We start from the raw sequence: 27,394 nt of genomic DNA, 5'->3' as shown, positions 1-27,394 counted from the left end.
AGTTGGTACTCTGATGTGCAGCCAGCTGAGGCTGATGCAGCAGGCCCGTGCACGTCACTGCCCAGCAGACGGTTGTGGTATGCTGTCTAGTGCCTGTCTCCTCTCCGTTGACCTTGACCATGAAGCTACTGCTTGGCATCAGGCTGTCCAGAGATGGTTCAAGGAGCACGTTTTAGAATTTTATTTCTAGTCTGCAAATTCCTAGAAATCCATCCTCAGACTACCTCCTGGACTAGTCAAGAGGTACAGGCAGGATGGGACCAGACCTGAAGAGGAGGAGCCAGCGAGGGGCAGGGTCCCGGAGCGGAGCAGAAGGCCATGAGAGGCCCGCGAGCCTCGCCTCGCTGCAGGTGGCGCTGGGTCTGGGCTGCTGAGAAGTGCAGGGGACGGGTCTTTAGTTGTGGGCTTGGTGGTGCAGCTGTCAGGCTGTGGTGTGAGGCACCTGGAATACGTTCACATGGCCCTCTGCGATTGGGATGGGCCCTGCCCACATGGCTGAGCCTGTTTAGATCCTGAGCTCCCCCATTTTGAGCAGAGGGAGGTCTTGAGTATCCTCACCCTTGAGTGAATGTGTCCTTTGCAGAGTCCTTCCATGGGAGCTGGTTCTCTGTGCTCATGCTCTGCCCAGCAGAGGGCAGCAAAGTTACACTTCCCCTTAGGTCAGCCTTGCTGAAGCCCAGTCCTGGGATCCCTTTGAGAGTCAGCTCCTTGTGCATACAGAACCCGAGAGGTTGTCTTTAGAGATTTGTTAAAATCTGTGGGCCATGGGTGTGAAAGGACCCTCATAGAACACACTTTTCGATATGTGCACACCACACACGCACACACCAGTGAGTTGGCACGTGCTCCGTGGAGGCGGGTCTCGGCATGAGCTGGCCTTGGCTGCGTCACTCGGTCCTGGCTGCTGGCATATATGTTAGCCTGTGGGCCTGTGCCATGGTGGAGCAGGGACTTGTTTCAACTAGTGCGCTTCCTGGGGTTGCTATGCCACTGTTGCTGGGGTATGTGGAAAGTTGGGTATTGGGCCTGGTGGGCAAATTTTGTTGAGGCACCAGACTAGGGTTGACCAGCAGGCAGACATGGCAGTCTAGCCCAGTGGGTGTCTCTGTGTGGCCTTTCTATGGCTTTTCTTGGGTCTTTTGTCATTTAGTTGTATGATGTCATGCTGAAGTGTTTGTCTTACCATATGTGATCAACACCCAGCAGAGAGCCAGCTGGAGCCGGTCCCTTTCCTTCCCACTACCTTCTTCCTGATGACCTGTGGCTTTCTATGGTCGGTGTCTATTCCACAGTGCCGTGGGACCCGTGATTTCATCCTGGCATAGCTGTGAACATAGACTGGCCTGAGTCAATGACAAGGCACAGTTATGTGTAGATGGCAGTCCCCACCCTCTCTGTCTTAGAACATGTTCCAGACACCATGGCAGGCGCCCTCGTCATCACGTTCAAGTTTCCTGTTGGATATGAAGGCTTTGTACACAGTTTAAACATGCGGCGGTAGACTAGCCTGGGCTCAGCCAGCCGTCCAAGCTGCTCAGGTCCTTCTGCACACTGATGGCCTGCTCGGCATCTTGTGACAAGGCTGTGTTGAGTACCCGCCTTTGCCCAGAGACTTCCCACTGGCAGTGGGGTGGAAGTCCAGAACTATCTGAAGACCATCATTCCCGGACCACAGGAAACGGGAGCTAATGTGTAAGGGTCTGGGGGCTAGACATGCTCAGTCTTGGGGGACAAGGAAACACAGCTGGATACTGTGATCCTTTGTCCAACCCTGTTCGCAGCCTGGCCTCCACTGGAATTGAATGCAGCATCAGCAGACACCTGGTCCTGACCTAGGTGACGGCCATGACCCACCTTGCAGGCTCCCGTGTGTGGATGTCCTGTCGTCCACGTGTGTTCACGGGCATCCTGCTGTGTGCTCCATGATCCGTTTGGAGCCGTGCATCCATTGCTTCAGGGCTTAGCGGTGGGGGTAGAGTGCCCTTGCAGTGCTTTGTCCCAGCGGGGCATCTCTGCTCTCATCAGAGTTGCCTGCCGACAGCCGGACAGTTCTCTTTTTGGGACCCGAAGATGGACCCGGGAGCACTCCTTTCCCTGTGGACCTGTCCCCAGCTTCTGCCGAGCTCCCAAGGGAGGGGAACCCTGTGCCTACCTCTGATCTGTTATGGGCGTGGACATTGGAGCTCTCTGGTTCTTTCAGGGTTCATTCCCCATTTGGGATGTTGTATCTTGGACACTTGCCTGCCTGCCTGGGAAGGACGGGTGGGGGGCAGGGGCCATCTGAGCATGCGAGGTGCTGTTTTAATCATGTAACTGTGGGCCTAATGGCTGGTACTATTTTGGATTCTCAGCATATGCCTGCCATTTCCCGGCTGGCAGCCTTCCACCAAGGCTGTCTGCTCATCACTCACACGATTGGCAGTTAGGCAAAGAGGGCGGCTGACAGGTTTTTGGACAGAAACTTAGAGGGTGGGCGAGAAACTGGGGAGGCCGGAGTGTGCTACGTGCACATGCTGTTGCCCTGTGGCTAGCAGCTGCTGTCCGGTGTCTTACCCCTCTACTCTTTTGGGGCTGTTCTCTCTGGGTGGATGTGGTGCCCCCACTTAGCTGCCTCCAGTGCGTGGCTGATGTTGGTTGTCTCCTGGGGTAGGGGTTGCCTGAGATGGCACTTTGCACAGTTCTGACTTTCGGTAGTTTGGTCCCTCAATAATGAATGTCCACTCTTGTGTCCTGAAAGGCCCTGATGCCCCTTGCCTTCCTCTGAACACCATCACGGTGGAAGGTTCTGGGTCTTTGTGTTATACCTTAGGGTTCCTCTGGGAGTCTCTGTCTTCCTGAGTATGACTGCCTGTGCCTGTGTCGTTCTGTCCAGGTGGCCTCTCTTTGTGCAGAGTTTGTCCCATGGTGATGCCTCTTACTGTATTGGAACGTGACATCATGAAAACCATAGTGCCAGCCACCACTTGGTGATGACTTCCCCCAGTGTGGACCAGGTCACTTTGCTTTTCTTATCTGCACAGGTGTGACGTGCCAGGCCCTTACTGCTTACCTTCTCAGAGAGCAAGTCACAGCAGCAGTCCACTTCGAAAACTTGTTTGTTGTGTGATGCGATTGCCACGTCTTTGAGAGTACAAGTGAACAAACCCACTTGTAGATAAAAACGTACACGCACGTATGACACAGCAGATGCTGTCTCTCGAGTACCCAGTGACAGTGCCTTCGTCTGCTTGTCTCTCCAGTCCATGCCAAACAGGGTTGAAGGCCTGGCTCACCACTGTGTACAGAGGATGGAGGTAGAATGGGAGCGCCAAGGCCTCTTGCCACTGCAAATGAACCCCAGATACATGATCCACTTTGTGCATCTGACTTTACATGGGTACTGGGGAATTGAATCCATAATGGCAGGCTTTGCAAACAGGTGCCTACTGAGCCATCTCTCCATCACCCCCCCAGCAAAAAAAAAAAATCTTTTTGTGTCCTGCAATTCTACATTTTTCTCATACCTTTCATTTTATTTTTATTTATTTACTTGACAGGGAAAGAGGGAGAGGAAGAGAGAGAATGGGCACCCCAGGGCCTCCAGCCACTGCAAACGAACTCCAGATGCATGCGCCCCCTTGTGCATCTGGCTAACTTGGGTTCTGGGGAATTGAACCTGGGTCCTTCAGCTTTGCAGGCAGATGCCTTAACCACTAAGCCATCCCTCCAGCCCCCTTTTTCTCATACTTCTAGTTACCTTTTTTATTTTTCAGGTGAAATCTTGCTCTGTATCTTACACTGGCCTTGAGCTATCAGTCCTCATGCACCGATATCCTGAATTCTGGAATTATGGGTGTGCCTTACCAGTCCCCATTTCTTCATCCTTTTAGTATTTTTTAAATTTTATATATTTATTTGAGAAAGAAAGAGGCAAGTAGAGAGAATAGGTGCGCCAGGGCCTCCAGCCACTGCAGACGAACTCCAGGCGCATGTGCCGCTTTGTGCATCTGGCCAGCCTGGGGTCGCAGGCAAGCGCCTTAACTGCTAAGCCATCTCTCCAGCCCTTCGTCCTTTTAAATTGCTCGTCTCAGTATTTTGCCACAGCAATAGAAACGGACCAACACAGGTACTTGCCCATTTTGTGGGCGTTGCACAGGCCCAAAGGACCAGGTTGGGATGTTCGGACCCATCACACAGAGTTGGCAAAGTGCAGGTATGGAAGCTTGGGTCACTGCCACCTGGCTCTTACTGTCTGTGCAGCCCCCACGGTCTGAGTTGGGTCAGTGGGTACTCTGTTTAAGTCTTGTTTCATCTTAGGTATTTTGTTGTTGTTGAGAGCAAGCTGTGGGTGGCTGTGTGGTGCTGCCTGGGCCTGGACGGCCCGACCAGTCCCACTCTCATTCCAGCTCTCTGGGAAAGAAGCTGAGGCCAAGGTGGCTGCCCCAGCATGGCCATCGTTGCCTTCACTTGTCACTCAGGAATGTCCTAGCCTCCCTCTCCCCCCCCCCCCAGCACGGGGCTGCCTCCGACACTGTGGGAGCAGACTCCTGGCCGCAGCCAGGGCTGAGCTACTGCTGCTTCTGCCGCTCTGACCCCAGGAAGCTCCTTCCCTCCATTTGTGCGCTTTGCTTTCAGCTGAGAAACCAAAGCAGCCCCAGATGTCATCTCAGTGTCCCTTACCCTTAGCACGAGGGCTGCCCACAGTGTGTGACCGTCAGCCTGTTCAGCGCCTGGCACTGGCTGAGAGCACAGCGGAACTCTGGGGTTTTTGCCAGAGCTTCGGGCAGCTTCTGCATGACTTCAGCATTCCAAGCCCTGGCTTCTGTGGGAACAGCCTCTTTGTTTCCTGTTCTCCTGGAGCCACGGAAGGCTGGGAGGGGCACACAGCAGTGCTCCTGCGGCGGCTCCCGCATCCTCTGCTCTGCGGAGCGCAGGGCGTTATATTGCATGGGTCAGTTTCCATCGGTCTTCAATCTTATTTTTCTTTTGGAATAATTTCAAAATTTGGAAAAGTTACAGGAATTGTCTGGAGAGAATTCCTTCCTGCCTAACTGTTGGACAGGCACTTTCCAAGTGTGGCTCCTGTCTCCCATTTGGTGCAGTCTTGGTCAGCTCCATCTCCCTCACAAGCTTTCCGATACCCCAGATGCCCCTAAGCTCCATCCTGGCCTGATACATTTGGATCCTATTATCATCTTGCTTGCTTGCGTGCGTGCGTGCGTGCGTGCGTGTGTGTGTGTTTGAGGTAGGATCTCACTGTAGTCCAGGCTGACTGGAATTCACTATGTAGTCTCAGGGTGGCCTCAAACTCATGGTGATCTTACCTCTGCCTTCCGAGTGCTGGGAATAAAGATGTGCGCCCCCACACCCAGGCCTCGCTTGTGTTTTGAAACTGCCTAGCCTCGTGAACACCTCTTTCCTGCCCTGGTGCCCACTGACTCCTGCGCGTGTATGGTGCTGGGGCACGGTACAGTGCATTGGTTCCTCTGTCAGGCCAGCTGGAGGAGCAGGTGGGAGCTATGCCTTGCTGACCCGCTCCCTCAGCTCCCCCTTCCTAGGTAACCTCCATCCTCCCTCCAGGCCCCTCCTCCCACAGCCATCCTCCCCCCACAGCCATCCATTCCCCTCTACAGCCCTGCATCCTCTTTGCAGCCCTCACCCCTCCACAGCCATCATTCCTGACTGGGCTGAGGTGTGTAGTTCTAGCCTCTCCCTTCTGGTGGGGACGGTGGTTGAGGAGAGGGCGAGGAGGCCTGGAAGAGACCTCAGCATCCTAGAGCAGAACTTTGGGAAGGAACTGGATGCCCTTGGGAGTCACAGGCCTTGGAGGCTTGGCACCCATTCCCTAAAGAAGGGTGAAGTGGTTTGACAGGATCTCCAACTTCTCGAAAGGATCTGGTTCTGCCTTGTTAGTCCTTAGACACCAGGTCCCCATTGTACCTCCTGGGAAACTGAGTAAGAAGGCAGGAGGTGCATCTCCTACTGATGTGTTCTGGGGAGTGTGTCTGTGAAACGGAGTCATTTTTGGGAAAGTCGGTTAATGGCAAGGGCATGTCCATGTTGCACTATTCTGCTTTGGGGCCGGCTAGGGGCAGACACTCCTCCAGTGAGCTCATACTAGCCAGTCCTTGACACCCATCCAGCAAGGCACCCTTCCCACCCTCTGGGCTGGGCACAGTTCTAATAAGGCGGCCTGTTTTCTCCAGAGGATATAGGAACTCCAAAGAAACACAGACGTCCTGGGTTTATATCATAACCTAACACCCACAGAGAGGCCTTGCCCAAGCACTGGCTCTGGAGACCTGTTCACCAGTGAGGGACGCCTTGTTCTGCCTCTTGACTCCTCAGTCATATGTTTAGTCCCAGCCCCTAGGCTTAGGTCCTTTTGCATTGGGAACAGGAAACGCTGTGCTGGGCCTAGCTGATGGTGTCTGAGTGGTAGCCATTCTCAAAGAGGCCTCAGCTCGCACCTCCCAGGCCTCTGGCAAGCCAGCCCATCCAGTGTCCGCAGTGGTTTCTGTTCACTGCTCAGCCATCTGTGTCACACTATTGGTCAACTTCCAACTAATGTCAGGCAGGTGTGTCTGATGTCACCACAAAGCATGTGGTAGGTATCAAGTCTTGCCCCAGGTTTGTGTGAGCCTCGGATTTCTCATTTGCAGACTGGAGCTGCCTCCTCTGGTTCCTGATGGGAATGTAGCTGGTGCTTCTTCCTGTCCTCAGACAGGGAACATGTGAGGTTATAGGGAGGCTTGACCTTCAGGTGATGGGTGGGGACCTGATGGGGTCTTACAGAGGCAAGGCCAGGGCCTGTTTGGTGGCTCTCTGTCTAAGAAGGTGGGTTTGTCTGGTAGTGCCACAGATGCAGTGGCTTCAGAATCTATTGTCTCAGTAGTCCTGGAGGCTGGATGTGAGGCCCAGCTGTCACAAGGAGGGCCGGTTCTTCCTGACCTCCTTGGCTCACAGATGGCACCCTCTTTCTGTGCCCTCATGCAGTCTTCCTTTTATGTGCCTGTCATCTGGTCCGTTCTTGTGAGAACACCAGTCACCTGCATCCGGGTCACCCTGATGACCTCATTTTACCTAAATTACTTCTGGAGATCTTACCTCCAAAGACAGACAGCCACATTCTTTTTGGTATGTGCACCAAGTTAACTAGACTGGCTGGCCAACGAGCCCTTGAGAGTCTCCTGTCTCCACCTGGGATTTCAGGCATGTGCCACCATACCTGGCTTTTTTACATGGGATCTGAACTTAGGTCCTGAAACTGAGATTTCTCCCCAGCCCTCTCCTTTTGGTGGTTTGAGATAGGGTCTCACTGTATAGTTCTGCTGGCCTGGAACTATATAGTCCAGACTGGCCTTGAACTTGGTAATCTTCCCACCTCTCCTTCCCAAGTGCTAGAAATGCAGTTATGAGCTCCTGTGACCAGCTGCTGCCAGCCACAGTCTAAGGAACCAGGGGTTAGGACCACAGCATGTGGAACTGGCACAATTCAGCCTTCGCAGTAGGGAGGCACAGACCCTGCAGGTGTGGTGGGGCCAGGAGCATGAGGGAGGAGGGAAGGTAGAACTGGCTACCAAAGCCACCACCAGTCAAGACTGGAAAGGAGCCAAAGGCGGGAGGTCAGGGGCTTACATTTCAATGACAAGAGGTATTCTGGGGACAGGAGGAGGCATAGGCACACCTTATTCCCATGCTTTGTGCCCTGATGCTGGCAGGCAGGGTAGAGGTGCACTACACTATGTTCAGGTCCTGGTATTGGCACCTCACAGCACCCTGAAATCATTGGGCCTGCTGAGCGTGGAGAGCCTCGTGACTGTGAGCTAGCAGGGAAGGTGTACCCCCTGGGCTGCATGGAACCTTTGCAGGCTGAAGGCTTAGGCCTGGTCAGAATCTGCCTCAGCAGAAACACCACCTGGACATCCATCTCTGAACCATGTGTTCTCTCTCCTCAGGTGCAGAACCAAAGGTCATCTTACCCAAGAAAGAGAAACTGAGGCTACGGCGTGAGCGGTGGCTACAGAGTAAGTTCATGACTTCTTCTCCCAGGTTAGCCACACCAGCTTCACTTTCATTTGGCCACTTGTGCCACACCCCAGGGACACAGGTTGTGTTCTAGGCTCCATGGGACCCTGATGGGAGCCCAGGAGCAGGTCATGAGGCGTGTTTGATGTCGCAGTCAATAGCCAGTTTCCTCTGAGCACGGGGAGGGAGGTGGCAGAGGGCAGCGTGAGAAGGCCTGTCCCCAGGGTGGACAGCACTGCGCTCTACAGTGTGAGCGCCTGGCGCTCAGAACACCTGCCCTCGCTCCTCCCCTCTTGGTAAACACTCTAGTTTAGGCTCCCGTGATGACAGCTTTACTTACAGAGTACTGGCAGCTGAGCCCAGGAGAGTGTGGAGCAGAGACCTCAGGTCTGGCATGAGTCAGGCATGGCTGGGGGTTTGTGTTGTTTTGCCTTGTGTTGCTTTTATGGCAGGATGTCATTTAGCCCAGGCTGGCTTCATACTGTGTAGCCAAGGGTGCCCTCTTATCTCCACCTCCCAAGGGGCACACCACCATGCCTAGCCTAGCATGCCTGAGGCTAAATTTCATCTTGGACTTCGAGCCAAACATCTAACAGATTGAATGCCTCTCCTCTTGTTCTGTTTTGTAATAAGTAATTATTTTTCATATTGCTGAATATGTGCTAATGTTTTTCTAAACATTTTTTATGTTTACATGAAAGTCACATAGATTATTTTATAATTTTTAAGTTATCTTTTTGGTGTGATTCCAAATTTAAATTACTTTAGGACATTTTTATTTTTTAATTTATTTTTTTAAAATATTTTTTGTTCATTCTTATTTACTTATTTGAGAGTGACAGAGAGAGAGGGAGAGAGAGACAGATAGAGAGAGAAGGGGCGAGCCAGGGCTTCCAGCCACTGCAAACGAACTCCAGACGCGTGCGCCCCCTTGTGCATCTGGCTAACGTGGGACCTGGGGAACCGAGCCTCGAACCGGGGTCCTTAGGCTTCACAGGCAAGCGCTTAACCGCTAAGCCATTTCTCCAGCCCTAAATTTATTTTTCATTAATTAATTTACTTATATGAGAGAGAGAGGGAGGGAGGGAGAATGGGCATGCCAGGGCCTCCAGCCACTGAAAACAAACTCCAGATGTTGTGCCACCTTGTGCTTCTGGCTTACGTGGGCTCTGGCGAGCCGAAGCTGGGTCCTTAGGCTTTGCAGGCAAGCACCTCAACCGCTAAGCTGTCCCTGCAGCCCCCAGCATTTTCATTTGTATGTCCTCACATGTTGAAATACGTCTTGCATTGTGTTTTCCTTAAAGATTTTAAAGGCAATACATGCTTTTAAGAGGCATTATTTAAAGAAATTTGTCAGTTTCTATCTTTTTTTAAGTACCTTTCATAATTACTAGTTTTACTTTCTGTTACTTTTTGGATGTTTCTTCAGAAATGACTCATTTTCTTTACTTTCTTTGTCATAATTCCTGGCATAAAGTTTGCAAAGTACTCTCTGCAGAGCAGGGTATGCTAATAATGGCTGTGGATGTTTCTAAGGTGCCATTCTTTGAGATAGGCAAGTTTTTATCCCTGGTGGTTGATTTTTTTCCCCCCCAAGGTAGGGTTTCACTCTAGCTCAGGCTGACCTGGAATTCACTATGTAGTCTCAGGGTGGCCTCAAACTCACGGCAATCCTCCTATCTCTGCCTCCCGAGTGCTGGGATAAAAAGTGTACGCCACCACGCCTGGCTCATTTTTTTTTTTTAATTTAAAATTTTTTACTTTTCTTATTGACAACTTCTATAATTATAGCCAATAAACCATGATAATTCACTCCCCTCCCTGATTTTCCCTTTCAGAAACCCCCTCCCCCTCTCAATCAGTCTCTTATTTTGATGTCATGATCTTTTACTATTATGTTGGTCTTGTGTAGGTAGTGCCAGGCATGGCGAGGTCATGAATATCTAGGCCATTTTTGTCTGGAGGAGCACATTGTAAGCAGTCCTATCCCTCCTTTGGCTCTTATATTCTTCCTGCCACCTCTTCCGCAATGAACCCTGAGCCTTAGAAGATGTGACAAAGGTGTCTCAGTGCCGAGCACTCCTCTGTCACTTCTCAGCCCTGTGGTGCCTTTTGAGTCATCCCAATGGTCATCACCATCTGAAAAGAGAAGCTTCTCTAACCAGAAGTGAGAGTAGCATTAATATAGGGTATGAATATTAAGAAAAGTGCTTATAGGGCAGTTTGGTGAGTATAATGTGTACATTTAGACAGACCCCAGCTGGAATTACTCCCCTAGGGGTCATGGCCTCCCCTGCCATAGGCTTTTGACCAGGTTTTCAGTACCAGGCATGTATTTCCCCCCATGGAGTAGGCCTCCAGTCCACTTAGCAAGCAGTTGGTTTCTTCTGTAACAGACACACTTATTGTACCCATTGGCTTATTTGGCCTGACCTGACCAGTCTTAAGGCTTTCAGTGTCCACAGTTGTTTATCACTGCTGATGACTTCTCTCTCCCATAGGGCTGCATGCAGGGTAGCTTTTTCCAGCTTTCTGTCAGCTGGTCACAGGTTTTCAGTTCCACTCCAGCTTGATTTCTTAGTGACCTGCAGCCCATGCATATGGCGTCTTCAGCAATGCCAGCTGCTTTTTGTGTTTGTTTATTTGCTTTTGAGACAGTCTCATTCTTTGTTTTTTCTCTTTTGTTTTTTTCAAGGTAGGGTTTCACTTTAATCCAGGGTGACCTGGGATCCCCTCCATAGTCACAGGGTGGCAACCCTCCTACCTCTGCCTCCCGAGTGTTGGTATTAAAGGCGTGCGCTACCACGCCCGCCATCTGTCTTTACTCCTTACCCAGGCTGTCCTGAGCTCACTTTATGTGGTCTTGGATTCATGGCGATCTGCTTGCCCCACACCCTGATGCTAGGATTATAAGCATGTGCCACTAGTGCTGGTAGCACTTTAAAAAAATATTTATATGTATTTTTTTATTTATTTGATAGAGAGAGAGAGAAAGAGGAAGAGAGAATGGATGCGCCAGGGCCTCCAGTCACTGCAAAGGAATTCCAGATGTGTGCACCCCTTTGTGCATCTGGCTAACGTGGGTCCTGGGGAATCAAACCTGGGTCCTTTGGCTTTGCAGGCAAACACCTTAACCACTAAGCCACCCCTCCAGCCCAGGCCCTACTTTTTTAAATCTCATCCTTTCATCTCTCTGTTCCTGTCTCTGTCCACCACGCAGTACTTTTTTATGTGCTGCAAAGCAAACAGCACTCTCCCCCTCCCAGCAGTTTGGCTAGGGTTCAGCTGTCTGCTGATCTGTTCCCTTTGTCTTTTATGAGTGTTGGTATGTCTTGAGTTGTGACTTGGGGCAGATGCATATGCCTGTGCAGCCCAAGTCCCTGCTGAGGCACTAACCGTCGTGTCCCCTAGACCTTCTGTCCCTCCTGGGCAGTGCCACCTGACTGCCTAGCGCTAGGTACCACGTCAGATGTGCCCTCTGGTGGGGTGCACTTTCACAGGCTGTGCTCTGCATTCCTGCCAGTCTCCATGCAGTGGTGGCCTGTCCTGCTGTGGCCGAGAGCATCATGCTGTGGGTACCCGCCATGGACACCTGGCCTGTCCCATTTTCTCCAGTGAATAAGGCTGTATGAACATTTTTTCAAGTCTTTTTGTGGACATGTTTTTGTTCTTCTTATGTAAATACTTAGGAATGGAACATGGGGTCATAGGGTAGGTGTATGTTTAGTTTCATAAGCAAGTGCCAGACATTTTTCTGAAGCAGTTATGCTTGTGCCCCACCAGAGTGTGTGAGAATTGTGGCCGCACAGCCTTGTTGGCATGTGGTGTGTCTCGGGTCATGCATATGGTGACATGAGCTGGCATCTCACGTAGCATCAGTCTTCGTTGTCATGAAAGAGCCTTGTCATACCATTGCCACCCACTTGTGCTTCGTCCTCAGAGAGGTTTCTTCCTGAGGCACTGTGTGTTTCTTTCTACTGCTGTGCTTGAAGAACCCTTTGTGTCCTCGGGACCTCGTTCTGGGGCAGCGGTGTGCTGTGCAAGTGTTCCCTTGCACACTGATTTGCCTAATCATTTTCTTAACTTTTACTTATTTATTTATTTTTTCTCGAGGTAGGGTCTCACTCTAGCCCAGGCTGACCTGGAATTCACTATGGAGTCTCAGGGTGGCCTCAAACTCATAATCCTCCTACCTCTGCCTCCCGAGTGCTAGGATTAAAGGTGTGCACCACCATGCCTGGCTTTTCTTAACTTTTTTTGTCTTTTTTTTTTTTTTTGGTTTTTCGAGGTAGGGTCTCACTCTGGTCCAGGCTGACCTGGAATTAACTCTGTAGTCTCAGGGTGGCCTTGAACTCATGGCGATCCTCCTACCTCTGCCTCCCGAGTGCTGGGATTAAAGGCGTGCGCCACCACGCCCGGCTTTAACTTTTTTTAATGACAAGAGTTTAAGAAGTCTAATCTGTACCTTTTTGTTTTTTTAAGATTTTATTTTCATTTTTAAAAAATTATTTATTTATTTATTTATTTATTTGAGAGCAACAGACACAGAGAGAAAGACAGATAGAGGGAGAGAGAGAGAATGGGCGCGCCAGGGCTTCCAGCCTCTGCAAACGAACTCCATACGCGTGTGCCTCCTTGTGCATCTGGCTAACATGGGACCTGGGGAACCAAGCCTCGAACCGGGGTCCTTAGGCTTCACAGGCAAGCGCTTAACCGCTAAGCCATCTCTCCAGCCCTTTATTTTCATTTTTATTTACTTATTAGAGACAGAGAAAGGGAGAGAGAGAGTGAGAATGAGCACACCAGGGCTCTAGCCACTGCAAACAAACTCCAGATGCAATGTGCCACCATGTGTATCTGGCTTACATGGTACCTGGAGAATTGAACCTGGATCCTTAGGCTTCACAGGCATGCGCCTTAACCGCTAAGCCATCTCTCCAACCCCTATACCTTTTTTTAAAAAATATGGTTACAGTATGTGTCTTGTTTAAGAAGACCTTGCCTCTGGGGCTAGAGAGATGGCTTAATGGTCAAAGGTATTTGTTTGCAAAGTCTGATGGGCCTGGGTTTGATTATTTAGTACCCACATGAAGCCAGATACATTAAGTAATGCATGTGTCTGGAGTTCATTTGCAAAGGCAGGAGGCCCTGGCATGCCCATTCTCATTCATTCTCTCTCTGAAATAAAAATTTTCAAAATTAAAATTTTTTCCTATTTTCTTCTGAAAAATATTTGTATTAGGGCTCTTTAGAGACCAGAACTGATAAAGTGAATCTATATTATAAAGGGAATTTATCTGTAGCTAGAGTCTGGGAACCCAGACCGCTGCTTAGTCCACAAGGCTGGATGCCTCCTCAGTCTCAGTGTGGTGTTGAAGGCCGTCGGGTTCCTGGCCCACGCTGGAGGATGGAGAAGCTGGCTTCTGCTGTTCATGGAGGGCGTTCTATGTGTATGTGTGCTTTCTTCTAATGCACTTAGCCTCTCCAGCATGAATGGTCTTTTGAAATGCCAACCTTGCACCCTGTGGTCTTGTTAAGGTGGCATTTTGGGTCTGTCATGACTTGTGGGTTCTCCAGGACCTTTGAAATGTGTCTTTTCTTTGGTGTGGATTTTCCCTTCATTTGCTTTTCTTCCTGGGGTGGGTTGACGAGGATTTGCCTGCCATCCCTTGGCCACACCATCTAGTTCCCACCGTTGTGAGGACATGATCCGGAGCTCCACGCCTGCCCTCCGCCCCTGACTTCCTCTTGCTCCCAGACTTCCCACCACACTCCGTCCCTTTGCTCCACTCTGCCCCTTTCTCCCTGCCACCGGGCACTACCAGGCCCGTTGTGGCAGCGGTGCTCCTCTCCAGGCCATGTGTGCCTGGTCGCAGTGGCCTGGGAACGCTCTCGCACTTACCTGACTTCCTCAGCACTGTGTGTGCACACCCCCGCGGCTCACAAACGCGCCGGTCAGCCATGCAGCTCAGAAGCGTAAGTTCTTTGCGATCGTCTTCCCTGACCTTCTAGTGCCACTGAGCAGCTCTGACTGTTTTGTGCCCTTTGGTTCCTCTGCTCTTCCAGCTCACCCTTAACTCACCCTCGGGAGCAGCGGGTGAGGGGCTCTCCTGCTCTTGTGCAAAACTGTTTTGGCCATACTGAGTTTATTTTACAGATTAGAATTTATGTTTGCTTCCCAGGCTTGGTTAAAAACCTTGTTGTGATGTGGATTGAGATTGTGTTTATGGGCTCCTGGGCAGAGCAGGGTACTTGCTTGGCAGTTGTTCATGGGGGTTGCCGGGAGAGGGCCGCTGTGCTCTCCCGTCTGACTGCCGTCTCTCCTCTGCTGCCCCACAGCCTCGGTCTTCAGCATCCACCTGCCGCAGGGAGTGCCAAGAAATCCCATAAGCTCATACCCAGTGTCTGATGTTTACTGTAAGGTTTTTTTCTCTGCTAAGGGACTTTTTTCTGTTTGTGGTTTCATTGTTTGTGAGTGGATGTGAATTTTACTACATTCTTTTTGCCTTGTCTTGTGACCAGTCTTTTTTCCTGGTTTATCCAGCACTGCCGTGGCTCACACTGATTGCCCAGCACCTCACTGTCTGTGATTCCTTCAGTTCTCTTGCCTGGGCACTGCTGGCTTGGCTTTGCTGGGGTGTGTCTTCCTGGGCAGGCCGGGCCTCTGCCTAGCTTTCCTTGGGCTGGGCCTGCCAGCCTGTGAGGAAGCCGGCCTTGGGGCACCCAGCCTTGCCTCCTGCCTGAGTCTTCGCCAGGGTAGCTCAGTTCCCAGGTTTTGGCTCCAGCAAGGAGGGCCTGGTTTTGATGAGGTGCTGAGCAAGTTGTTCACCCGGTTCCAGGCAAGACTGGAACAAACAAACAAAACACTGAATTGTCACCTTATAAATCCAAATAGTTCCTGAGACTGCCCTGGGCTGAGGGCTTGGAGGAAGGGCTCTCTTTGCCCTAGGGCAAAGTGAGCACCTTGCCTGGGGGGGGGGCATCAGTACTGGCTTTTCAGGCAGGAGCCTTCTGGATGCCCTTCTTGCTGTACCCCCTGCTAGGCTGACCTCATGTTTGAAGTATCTGGATAGAGGGCCTTGTCCTGCTCCGTAGGCCTGGGGAGAGTGGCTTTGTCCCAGAATTGTATACATTCCATAAGCCCCGTCAGGCCAGTAGCAAGTTTGAACATTGATTATATTAGCCCTTTTGAAATAGATAATCTTTTGAAAATCCAGTTCCAAGGCTGCACCCCGCCATGCACTCTTATACCAGTGCTGTGTGGCACAGCCACCCCTTACTCCCTACAACTCTCTGCCCATTCTTGTAGGTACCCCTGTCCCCTCATGCAGCCTCAAGAAGGCACCATGCCGGTCCAGGTTGTCCAGCATGAAGGAGACCATAGCTTCCCAGTGAGTGGCCGTGGGAAGTGGAACGCAGTACCTCTTGTCCACTGTTCCTGTGCCAGACCCCTGTGCCTGCATATGCTCTGACGGCCACCGGCCTCCCTCAGTAGAGGAGCCCTCCATGCCTCAGCTCCACACTCACAGTCAGCCCCGTAATTAACGCACGCCTCTGTGATTAAGGAGAAAAAAATAACTCCAAGCCGGCCCGCCCCTGAGTCTCCAGGGCACAGTACAGGTGACAGCAGCAAACTGAACATGGCTGTCCACGGGGGAGGACCTGAGCCCAGGGGCACACAGGGCTTAGTGGGCATCTTGGCATTGGTGGCCTCTGGGAGGTGTGGCTCTAACTCACATTTGTTCTGTCTCACTTGTCTCCTGTGCCTTAGAAATTGAAGCCATTAAGCTGGCTGAGCAGAAGCTCAGGGAAGAGCGGAAGCGCAGGGCCACAGTGGTGGTGGGGGACCTGCACCCGCTGAGGGATGCTCTGCCCGAGTTGCAGGAGCTGGAGGCCAGCAGCCGGTGGCAGACCAGGGGGTAAGTGTTCACCAGCACTGGCCAGGTGTTGCAGAGCCATGACCAGCAGCCCTGGGTCCAGGGAGGTGAGGGTGGACAAGAGACCACAGAGGCTCCTGGCCCTGCAAGGCCCGTCAGCCAATGTTTCAGCCACATGTGGCAGAGAAAGCCTGGCACCCTTGCATTGAGGCTGGTAGTGGCTGGGTCTTTGGGAGCACTGATGTGCACTCACCCCCATATGGGGTGCTGCCCAGCCCGTGGGTATATGCTTCCCCAGACTTCTCTCTCAGCTGACCTTGGCTGCCATCCTGCATGCCTGCCCGTGGTCAGCCACAGGCCTTGGGACATTACATTGTGTCTGCCAGCCCTTCCTGCTCCCCTTGCAGATGACCCTGGCATGCTTTTCTCTGAGGACCTTCACCTGCCACCTGCCAGTGTCCTTCTCTTCCCTTACCCCTACTGGAGCATGCACTGTGAGCAAGGGCCCCTTCTTTATCCGGGTGCCCAGTGTGGAGACCTCAGTGAGTGGGCACAGAATCCCCCACAGCCCTGAGCACATCCTCATCAGGCAGGGAAAGGATCAAATATGGGCTGCCTGTGCCACGTGAGTCACAGGGCTGAAGGCCTCTGCTGGGCACATGGGCAAGCTTGGGCTTCTGCTCTGTCACGTTTACTGGCTTTCAGTGTTTCTTTCTTTCTTTTTTAAGATCACTTAAGAGAAACTCAGACTTTTTAAAATTTTTTTAAGTTTTATTAACAACATTTTCCATGATTATAAAAAAAATCCCATGGTAATTCTCTCCCTCCCCCCGACACTTTCCCCTTTGAAATTCCATTCTCCATCATATTACCTCCCCATCTCAATCATTGTACTTACATATATACAATATCAACCTATTAAGTACCCTCCTCCCTTCCTTTCTCTCAGACTTTTTTTAAAGATTTATTTTTATTTTTATTTACTAGAGAGAAGAAAAAAATGGGCACACCAGGGCCTCCAGCCACTGCAAATGAACTCCAGATGCTTGCGCCCCCTTGTGCATCTGGCTAACGTGGGGCCTAGAAAATCAAACCTGGGTCCTTAAACTTCACAGGCATTCACCTTAACTGCTAAGCCATCTCTCCAGGCCGCCCCCCTTTTTTTTCCGAGGTAGGGTCTTATTCTGGCCAAGGCTGACCTGGAATTCACTATGTAGTGTCAGGGTGGGCTCGAACTCACAGCGATCCTCCTACCTCTGCTTCCCGAGTGCTCAGATTAAAGGTGTGCGCCACTATGCCCGGCTTCAGTATTTTTTTTTTGTCATTATTTTTTGTTGTTATTTTGAGACAGGGTCTCACTGTGTAGCCTAGGCTATCCTAGAACTTGAGGCAGACCTGCCTCATCCATCCAAGTGGTAGGATAAGTCATGAGCTACCACACCCAGCTAGTCATTTCTAATTCTGCCTATTTTAAAAATAATTTTTTTTCTCCTACTGAATTTCCATCTGAGAAAAAAGTAGGGGGCTGTGTGTAATTCAGCTGTGAGCCCCCACCCTTTCACAGGGCTGGTGACATGCTGCAGTGCCAGATGGCTGCAGATTAGCTTCCCAAGATGGGGTACCCAGGATGCTAGGGCCAGACGGGACTGACAGTGGGTTGAGACTTGATGGCTGAACCGAGCCGGCAATGCAGATTCCATTCCTGGTCCTTAAGCAAAAATGTGACCCTGGTCAAGGGTCCCTTCCCTCTTTCAGTTTTCTCATCTGAAAAATGTGCTTGCAACTCCCAGAAGGGAGAGAGCTGCATAAACAGCCTGCTCTGCCAGCCCGTGGAGGAATGTGTCAGGGCTATACGCCTGCCCAGGCTTCTGAGGTGCTAGAGAGAGAAAGTTCCAGACTGCCCCAGCTCTCTGCCCCAGGTTTGAACATTGCCTGATACATATACTGTGTGTAGCATGTCTCACTCTGGGGGCAGCCTTTTGAATATACATAAAATATATTTTTTGTGTGCACCCGTAAGTGTATGTGTGTGCATGCTCCATGGTTCTCTTACCGTTGTCGGTGAATGCCAGATGCATGCATTGCTTTCTTTGTGGCTTTACATAGGTGCTGGGGAATTGAACCCTGGGCTAGCAGGCTTTGCAACCACCAAGCCATCTCAGCTCCTGAGTATGCTTTTGTTTGGAAACAGTTTAGAAGCTGGGCATGGTGGTCCATACTTGTAACCCCAGCACTCAGGAGGCTGAGACAAGATGATTGCAGTAAGACCAAAGGAACTAGCCTGGGCTACGCAGTGAGACCCTGCCTTAAAACAACAAAAACAAGCAGTATTCAGACTTAGAGAAAATTGGCAGCAATCGTTCCCTGATCATATCTTGCATTGGTTAAATTTGTCACTGTGAACCAGTACTGAGCCACCCTAGGTACTTTCTGTCCAGTCCTACCATTGGCGATTTCTCCAAGGAACCTGGTTTCTCACCTTAGGAAAGGCTGATAGATACGAGAGCTGGGCTAAGGTTGTGGTCACTCCCTGGAGTCTTGCTTCAGAAGAGCAGACAGAGTGTACATTCCAAGCTCAGTGCTTGCTGTCAGCGTGGGAGCTGTTAGAAGACCATCCTTACGCTGCAGATGCAGGTGCTTTCCTGAGACCTCCTGCTGTGCTTTGGTGGTTCTAGAAGGACTCCGTCTCAGTCTCAAAGAACTGTTGCTCCATGTTTGTGGTTTGTACAGTGAAAGGACATGGGTTAGCATCAGCTGAAAAGGAGATGGGTGGACCAGAGAGAAAGCTTTCGGCCTATCTGTCCCAGCACCACGGTGTGACCTGTGCCCCCAGGATTGCAGCCAGTGTTGCTCCCTAGACAGGGGCTCTGACTATCAGGCACTCTTAGGCTGGGCCTGTGGAGTCAGGCCCGTGTTTGGACGGGACTGCTCCTGGATGATTCAGTTCCTCAGCGGGAGGAAGGGGCTCCCCTGATTGCTGTACTAAGGGCTGGCTTTGAGGCTCACCTGACTTGTTTCTGACCCCACAGTTTTGTGTGTGTTTTAAATTTTATTTTTTTATTTTTTTAAATTTTTATTAGCATTTTCCAATATTATTAAAAAAATCCCATGGTAATTCCCTCCCTTCCCCCCCCCTCACACTTTCCCCTTTGAAATTCCATTACCCATCATATTACCTCCCCATCATGAGCCCACAGTTTTGTCCTCTGCTCAAAATATGTGGCATGGAACAGCCACATATCCTGTGGCCCAGCTCTCATACTAAGGGCCATACCGGGGTCTCCACAGTGCCCTCCAGGAGCTCCCTCAAGTGATTGCTCCCTCTGGACTCCAAAGGGAACCATTCTAAGGCTGGCCTGGGCCACAGGACTCCCGAGGCAAAGTCTGGGTTTAATTAGTGGCACTGCCAGGAGGCCCTGCTCCCCAGCAGGAGATGAGGTGATCTTGGGTAGAAATGGAAGCTTTGCTCCAGAGAGAGAGGCTTATTTATTATTAATAATAATTTAATTAATTAATAGTGCACGTGTAAGTGCATCCCATGGCACACGTGGGGAAGGTGTGAAATGACTGCAGGCTCGGTCCTCGTCTTCTGCCTTGTTTGAAGTTGGGTCTCATTCACAAGCTTCTGGGAAATTCTTTCTCTGCCTCCCCTCTCTCTGTACACTGGCATGACAGAGGCCCTCCACAGCTTCCAGCCTTTTATGTCGGGTCTCAGAATCAACTTAGGGGGGCTGGTGAGATGGCTTAGCAGTTAAGGTGCTTGCCTGCAAAGCCAAAGGACCCCAGTTCAGTTCCCCAGGACCCACGTAAGCCAGATGCACAAGGTGGCACATGTACCTGGGGTTCATCTGCAGTGGCTGGAGGCCCTGGCACACCCGTTCTCTCTCTCTCTCTCACATACACTCTGCCTCTTTCCCTCTCTCAAATAAGATAAAAATAAAATATTTACGAATCTGAACTTAGGTACTTAGAGTTATGAAGCAAGCATGGATCCACTGAGCCATCGCCCTAGCCCTGCACCAGAGAAAGTCTTACAGGATCCCAGGTATAGAAAGTAGGTGTACAAATCAAGCATTTATTGATACCAAATCATAAAGAAATGCATTTTAAAGCAATCCTTTGGTATACATATAATTTTACCGTTATTAAAGATAAATGCAGGGCTGGAGAGATGGCTTAGCGGTTAAGCGCTTGCCTGTGAAGCCTATGGACCCCGGTTCGAGGCTCAGTTCCCCAGGTCCCACGTTAGCCAGATGCACAAGGGGGCGCACGCGTCTGGAGTTCGTTTGCAGAGGCTGGAAGCCCTGGCGCGCCCATTCTCTCTCTCTCCCTCTATCTGTCTTTCTCTCTGTGTCTGTCGCTGTCAAATAAATAAATAAATAATTTAAAAAAAAAAGATAAATGCAAATTTGAAGAATAATGAAATAGAAATGCTTGTTTGTTTTCTTAAAAAGACTCTTGACTGAAAATTAACACTGCGTGACATAAAGTATCGTCATTGTCAGAGTTCATTAGTTGTCTGTGCTTTGTGTAAATTGCACAAAATAACAGAAGTACATTTAGACTCCTTTCAGAAAATGCTGGAAATTCTGTCCTAACTTCCAGTAAAAATTTAGTAAATGTTTTTTTAAAAATATATTTTTTTATTTTAATTTATTTGACAGGGATAGAGGCAGATAGAGAAAAAGAGAAAAAATGGGCGCCCCAGGGCCTCCAGCCACTGCAAACGAACTCTAGATGCACGTGCCCCCTTGTGTGTCTGGCTGACATGGGTCCTAGGGAATTGAACCTGGGTCCTTTGGCTTTGCAGGCAAGCGCCTTAACTGCTAAGCCATCTCTTCAGCCTATGTTAATGATTTATTTTTATTTATTCATTTATTTTTGGTTTTTAAGATAGGGTCTTGCTCTAGTTCAGGCTGACCTGGAATTCACTATGTAGTCTTGGGGTAGCCTCGAACTCAGCTATCGTCATACCTCTGCCTCACAAAAGCTGGGATTAAAGGCGTGTGCCACCACACCTGGCTAGTGATTTTTTTTTTTTAGGTAAAATTTAAGTCAGCAATTTGAACAGAAATTTTAAAAATCAAACATTCTGCCAGGTGTGGTGGCACACGCCTTTAATCCCAGCACTCAGGAAACCGAGGTAGGAGTATCGCTGTGAGTTTGAGGCCAGCCTGAGATAACATAGTGAATTCCAGGTCAGCCTGGACTAGAGAGAGACCCTACCTTGAAAAACATAAAAATAAAACAAATCAAGCATTCTAACATAATTCAGTCCAAAGATACACTAACTTGATACATGTTGAAGAATGCCAGTAGGAAAATGTCTTAGTTTTCTGTAATTATAACATTGTTTCTGTTGTGCACAGTAAAAACTCTGCATTTCATCCCAGAGAATAGTTTCGAATCCAAGCCACAATGTGCTTGGCAGCGCCCACGGGCATTGTGTGGTGCGTGTTCAGAAGAAAGCCGCAATGAAGTGATGGCGCCGCAAACACCTACGATTTGTACATCTGATTTAGAATTCACTTTTTTCTTTTCTTTTTGTTTTTTGGCTTTTCAAGGTAGGGTCTAACTTGCTCAAGCTGACCTAGAATTCACTATGTAGTCTCAGGGTGGCCTCCAACTCACAGTGATCCTCCTACCTCTGCCTTCTGAGTGCTGAGATCAAAGGCATGTACCACCATGCCTGGCTAGAATTAATTTTTTTTATTTTATTTATTTTTATTGGTAGCTTCCATAATTGTAATATCCCATGGTAATTCCCTCCCTCCCCCCCCCCACTTTCCCCTTTGAAACACCACTCTCCATCATATCCCCTCCCCCTCTCAATCAGTCTAGAATTATTTTTGTTGTTTTTTCGAGGTAGGGTTTCACTCTACCCCAAGCTGACCTGGAATTCACTAGGCAATCTCTGGTGGCCTCGAACTCACGATGATCGTGCCACCACGTCTGGCTTTAGAATTAATTTTTGATTAATCCATGTTCTGAACCTTTTATTGCCAAATTTTTCTTGATGCCCCCCCCCCTTCCAGTGATGTGGCCCCAAATGGAGCCAGGACCAATGGTTTAAAAAGCTGTGAGTTCTGGGCTGGAGAGATGGCTTAGCAGTTAAGCGCTTACCTGTGAAGCCTAAGGACCCCGGTGGGAGACTTGGTTCCCCAGGTCCCACGTCAGCCAGATGCAGAAGGGGGCGCACGCATCTGGAATTCGTCTGCAGCGGCTGGAGGCCCTGGCGTGCCCATTCTTTCTCTCTCTCTCTCTCTCTGCCTCTTTCTCTGTCTGTTGCTCTCAAATAAGTAAATAAAAATAAACCAAAAAAAATAAATAAAAAAAAAGCTGTGCTCTAGGAAGTCCGTCGTCCTGTGCAGAGCACAGAGCCTCCGAGAGGCGAGCTGTGTTCTCACCCTGCGGTCAGGGAAGCTCTGCAGCCTGCTGCGAGGCCAGTAGGCATTGGGACGTCGCTGCCAAAGCCTGGTGCTGCTGCCACCACTCGATGCCCAACCCCCACACCTATATTGGCAGTCAGTGGGCTGAGGGTCTTCCCAGCTCCCGTCTAAGGTGATGCCCCTCCGTAGGCTGTCTTGTAGGTACCCCACCAGTACTTCTTAGATGCTTCTGTGTGCGTGCTGTGTATGCTTCTCACATCCTGTGGTTCCGGGGACCTCAGGAGGGGCGAGCCAGCAGGCTGGGAGGCGCCAGGGGACCATCCTAACAGGCCGGGCCCAGGAAAGTGTCAGCCTGAGATTCTTTTCCCAGAAGGACGAGTGGCCAGAATACAAGAAGGTGTGAGGTGTGACAATAAGAGAAGACACAAAATGTCTTTCATTCATATTTTAAAGGGAACATGAATAAGAGATCAGGCCTCCTGCTCCACAGTCTAAATTTAGGTGTTGGCCTCAGGACCTGGTGCTTTCCTGCCCTTCTGGGGCTGCCTCGCGTCACGGCCTCTCATCCCGGCATGGTGTCTTCCCAGGCGCTGGTCAGGCCTTGGGGGCTCTGCTGTGCTATTTCTCCCTGCCAAGCTTCCTTGCTGGCCGACGGGCTGATGAGTGTGGTGCTCCGTCCATTTTCTGAACTTCTGAAGGTTGATTGGCGTTCTGGGGGATTGTAGGAACATTGCTGGCCTTGGGGTTTAATTTAGAAGTGTGTGTTGCCTGGCGCTGATCCCCAGGCACTCAGACGGTCCCCCAAGTCTGCACCATCATGTGATATCCTGGTCTGGTAGTTGGCAGACAGCTCATCTTGCCTGCCAGGGTCCCTCTGTGCATTCTGGCATCTGCAGGATGCCCATGGGGCTGTGGCTGGCTCCCAGGGTTACACTGGCATCACAGGTATGTTGCCCTTCTTTCCTGCCTTACACAGAGAAGAGGGAGGACAAATGGCTGGTGATTGTGTCTTGGCAGAAAGCGCTGTGTGCTTTTAGGGTAGGGCTCTGTCCTTGCAGCGGGCATGTGGTCCAGAGCAGGTTGCTTACCTGGGTGGCTTGTGGCAAACATGATACATCACATTGGGGTGATGGTCTCTTCCATGTAACATGGGACCCTGAGAAGTGAGGTCACTCCTATATACTGTGGTTGTCTGCTCCCGACATGGTGACCAGGTGACGTGGGTCTAGCCTCCACAGCCAGAGGGTAGTGTGGAACTCGTGGACTCCTGATAGTCTAGGTACTGGGGGCACCACAGAGGCAGATATTTGGGTGAAGTGGTATGTCTGGCTAACTCAGCCTCTTTGTGTCCACAGCAAGGTAGCCAGGAAGCCAAGGCCAGTGGAGCTCAACCGGATGAGCACATCCCAGAAACAGCAGCTCCTGTGAGTAAGCCCCGCCACCAGAGCCTCCCCATGCTGAGGCCTCCCATCTCCTCCCTGGTCCTGGTTTGACTTCAACTCCAGGTGTCTTTTCATTGTTTAATAGAGGATCTAGGGCTGGAGACATGGCTTAGTGGTTAAGGCATTTGCCTGCAAAGCCAAAGGACCCTGGTCCAATTCCCCAGGATCTACATAAGCCACATGCACAAGGGGGCACATGCGACTGCCTTCGTTTGCAGCGGCTGGTGGCCATGGTGCACCCATTCTCTCTATCTGCCTCTTCCTCTCTCTTTCTCTCAGGTAAGTAAATAAATAAAAATATTTTTAAAAGAGAGGATCTAGACGTGCTGTCCTGCATTCAGGTCTTGGGTGCACATCTGGAGTGCTCCCGGAGACTGGTGACTGGCCCCACCATGTGGAACACAGTGTCAGTGGGCATTGATGGCCCCTCTCCTCGTGCCTCTTGTTCATCTGTCTGCCATGGTGGGTGGGTGCTGCAGTCAGGTTCGCATTGCTGGCAGAAATCACCCAACCAAGATCAGCTTGTGGGAAGGTTTATTTTGGCTTACCGGCTCGAGGGGAAGCTCCATGATGGCAGGGAAATGACGACATGAGCAGAGGGTGGACGTCACCCCCTGGCCCACATACGGTGGACAATAGCAACAGAAGAGAGCGCCAAACACTGGCCTGGGGAAACTGGCTATAACACCCATAAGCCCGCCCCCAACAACACACTGCATCTGGGAGGCATTCATTCCCAAATCTCCATCAGCTGGGAACCTAGCATTCAGAACACCTGAGTTTATGGGGGACACCTGAATCAAACCACCACAGTGGAGCCTGCGCTGCAGTGGAGAGTGGCGTCTGTGCCCTGCCCCAGGGCCCTCTGTGTCCATGGCACACCGTCCTGCTTGCTGACATTGCATGTGGATGTCATCTCGGCATGGAATTGCTGGCCCTGCTCTTTTAGCCTCTGTGTGGACTTGGCCCCGGTCCAGAGAGCTAGCTTTGGGGAAGCCTGAGGCAGCCGCTATCTTAGGCCCTGGTAGAATTTGTTTTGCTTCTGAAATGCTGTTTTTTTTTTAACCTCTGCTGGTTTTTTTTTTGTTTTTTTTTTTTAATTTGAGAAAGAAAATAAGGGAACACCAGGGCCTCTTGCTGCTGCAAATGAACTCCAAATGCCTATGCCACTTTATGTATCTGGCTTTGCATGGGTACCGGGATGACAGGCTTGCCTTTAAGCAAGTGCCTTTAACCACAGCACCATCTCCAGCCTGTGCTAAGGTTTTTCATAATGTGGAATGTTCTATCACATGGTGCCCTTTCAATTTATAGGTTAAGGTCTTTTTTATGGCTTGAACCCAGGGCTTCATGCATGTTAGAAAAGTGTTCTTCCACTGTTGTCCAATGCTTTACTCTCTGAAATAGGGTCTCTCTTAAGTTGTCCAGGAAGGTCTTGAACCTGAATTCTTTTGCCTCAGCCTCTCAAACAGCTGGGATAACAGGCCAGAGCCTTTAGGCCCATTGAGCGTCACCTCTCTCCCACATGACTGCATGCTCTCTGCTTCAGAGCAGCATTGTCCCCGTCGGTCTCTTCCACCTGCCTCCCGCAGCTCTTGCCCTCACTCAGAAGTTTTACAAGTTTCATGTGTGCCCTTTTTGTTTCTCCTCCTCTCTGAACCCACTTCTCTCACAGCAGTTCTGTGTGATTGCAGCTGGCGTAGACAGTTCTCTCTGGGGCAGCGCTTGCCTGGCCTGTGTGCTCCTGGTAGTCAAGTTCCCGGAGTCTCTGTCACAGCCCCACCTCCAGGAACTCGGAGCCCTATCCGGAGGCCATGCAGCCTTTCCTCCCGAGCAGCACCTGGGCTCCTTGTGCTGCTCGGCTGGGACACAATGTGCTGCAGTCAGAGGAGTGTAGCTTGTCGGGCTCAGGTAGAACCAGGTCCTGGCCTAGGCCTGCTTCTTATTCTCTTTGGGTGTAGAGCCCCTTTGGACACACCAGGGCTAGATGTCAGTGACAGGAGATGACAGCTAGTGATTAGGAGGACCGTAGAGCCTTGTGCTGTGTGTTATTCCCCTTGCCAGAGTGAGGCATCCTGTTCACAGCCAAGAATACGTGTGGTTTGGAGTTGAGTGTGGTTTGGAGTTGACTGTGGTCACCCTGGCACAGGCCAGAGCAGAGCTCCCCTTCCCCTTGGGTTTGGGAAGATCCTGCTGTAGAGCAATCATTTGGGGTTTCCTGTATACTTGGGTCACCTTTGCCATCCTCCAGACACCTTAGCTGGAGTCTAGGCAGCTGCACAGCACTCCCAGAGGGTGGCCGAGTGGCCGTGCTGAACGAGAGAAAGTGGTAAGAAGACCTGGCAGCCAGGGATCTATCTCATGCATTTGAGAGCAGCCGCAGGCTGGCCCTAAGTGTGAGGGTTGTGCCAGTACAACCCATCACCCTGGCACCATGTCCCCCAGCCACCTCTGCCAGCAGCCTGCACTGCCACCGGTGCTCACGGCTTTCCTGTGTGCATCTATTTTGGGCTCGCTGGAAGATAGGCGCCTCTTATGTAAGGCCGCTTGTCTTCAGGGCATGTGAGCTGCCGTGTCCCCTTGTCAGTGTCTGCCTCATCAGCAAGTCCCTCTGAAATCCCTCCAGGCCTCTTGGTGGGGGGACCCCATAACACACTCCATGGTGGGTGTAGGTGCTGCGGTCTGTGTGCAGCTCTGTCCTGTGTCCCTGAGCCCCAGGCATGATGCCTCCGGCGACCCTAAGCCTCTCCTGTCTGCTGTGGCCTGGGGTTCTCACTGTGCTCTGCTGACTTACGCTTTCCTTTTTTTTTCAGTGAGGAAGAAAGAACTCGGTTTCGGGAGCTGCTGGCCAGCCCAGCCTACAGGGCCAGTCCCCTGCTTGCTATTGGGCAGCAGCTGGCCCAGAAGATGCAAATGGAAGGTGGTGGACAGCTCTGACCAACATAGTGTGCACCATGAACTCCCGAGGCTGCAGATTCTGCAGAGGTGCCAGGCAGCTCTCAAGTCCTGTTTTGAGTCTGGAGTGGCCACCTCACCAGCCTTGCTCATGATGTGAGGAGTGGGGAAGGAGAGCCATGTGAGGACAAATAAAGTGCTTTGTGGACTCTGACTCGAGGCCACTCCCATGAGTCCACTTCCACTTCATAGGCACTGCCATGTTTCCAAGGTTGGACCAACTCCTTATGGGACAAGCTTGTGTCTCCCAGGTGGGAACCCAGAGCTGGGCAGAGACATGGTGGGGCGATGCTAGTAGAAACAGGGGGCCTGTCAAAGACTCCATCCCTGCAGGTGCTGACACCTTCCTGAGGCCTCAGCACCTCCCAGCTGTGTGAGAGGATCCTGGCAGAAGAAGGGCACAGGCCGGGCCTGCTTGGCCCAGTGCTGCAGACCACTGCCATCCTCAGGTGCTTCAGTGGCCACAACACCCTACTGGGACTATCCCCAGAGGAGGGACTGTCGTGCCCCAGGCCACCAAAGACACATAGGTGCTTGTGAGGCCACCACCTGCTCCTTTCCCATCACCGCCCTCACCATCTGCACTGTGCCTCGGCCAGGCCTGACCTTGCTCTAGTCTCTCTGCGCAGGCTGCTCGTTCCCTCTGGTCACTCTTGTGACTGTGGGAGCAGATAGTTGTGCACCCTGGAGATAGGGCAAGCCTGGCCCAGGAGTGGCTGAAAAC

General features: G+C 51.0%; 1 protein-coding gene across 1 annotated transcript in view; it reads left to right on the top strand.

Moving 5' to 3' along the window:
* Positions 1-26,824, top strand: part of Slx9 (SLX9 ribosome biogenesis factor) — a 34,809-nt gene extending 7,985 nt beyond the window's left edge. Inside the window, exons 3-6 of the mRNA XM_004669424.2 lie at positions 7,938-8,006; positions 15,779-15,926; positions 23,629-23,697; positions 26,529-26,824. Coding sequence (XP_004669481.2) covers positions 7,938-8,006; positions 15,779-15,926; positions 23,629-23,697; positions 26,529-26,652 — 410 coding nt within the window. The 3' untranslated portion in view covers positions 26,653-26,824. The remainder of the gene's footprint in view (positions 1-7,937; positions 8,007-15,778; positions 15,927-23,628; positions 23,698-26,528) is intronic.
* Positions 26,825-27,394: the final 570 nt, after the last annotated feature.

This window comes from Jaculus jaculus, chromosome 5 (genome assembly GCF_020740685.1).
Source record: "Jaculus jaculus isolate mJacJac1 chromosome 5, mJacJac1.mat.Y.cur, whole genome shotgun sequence".
NCBI classification, from domain to species: Eukaryota; Metazoa; Chordata; class Mammalia; order Rodentia; family Dipodidae; genus Jaculus; species Jaculus jaculus.
This window is presented reverse-complemented; position numbering and strand designations above follow the sequence as displayed.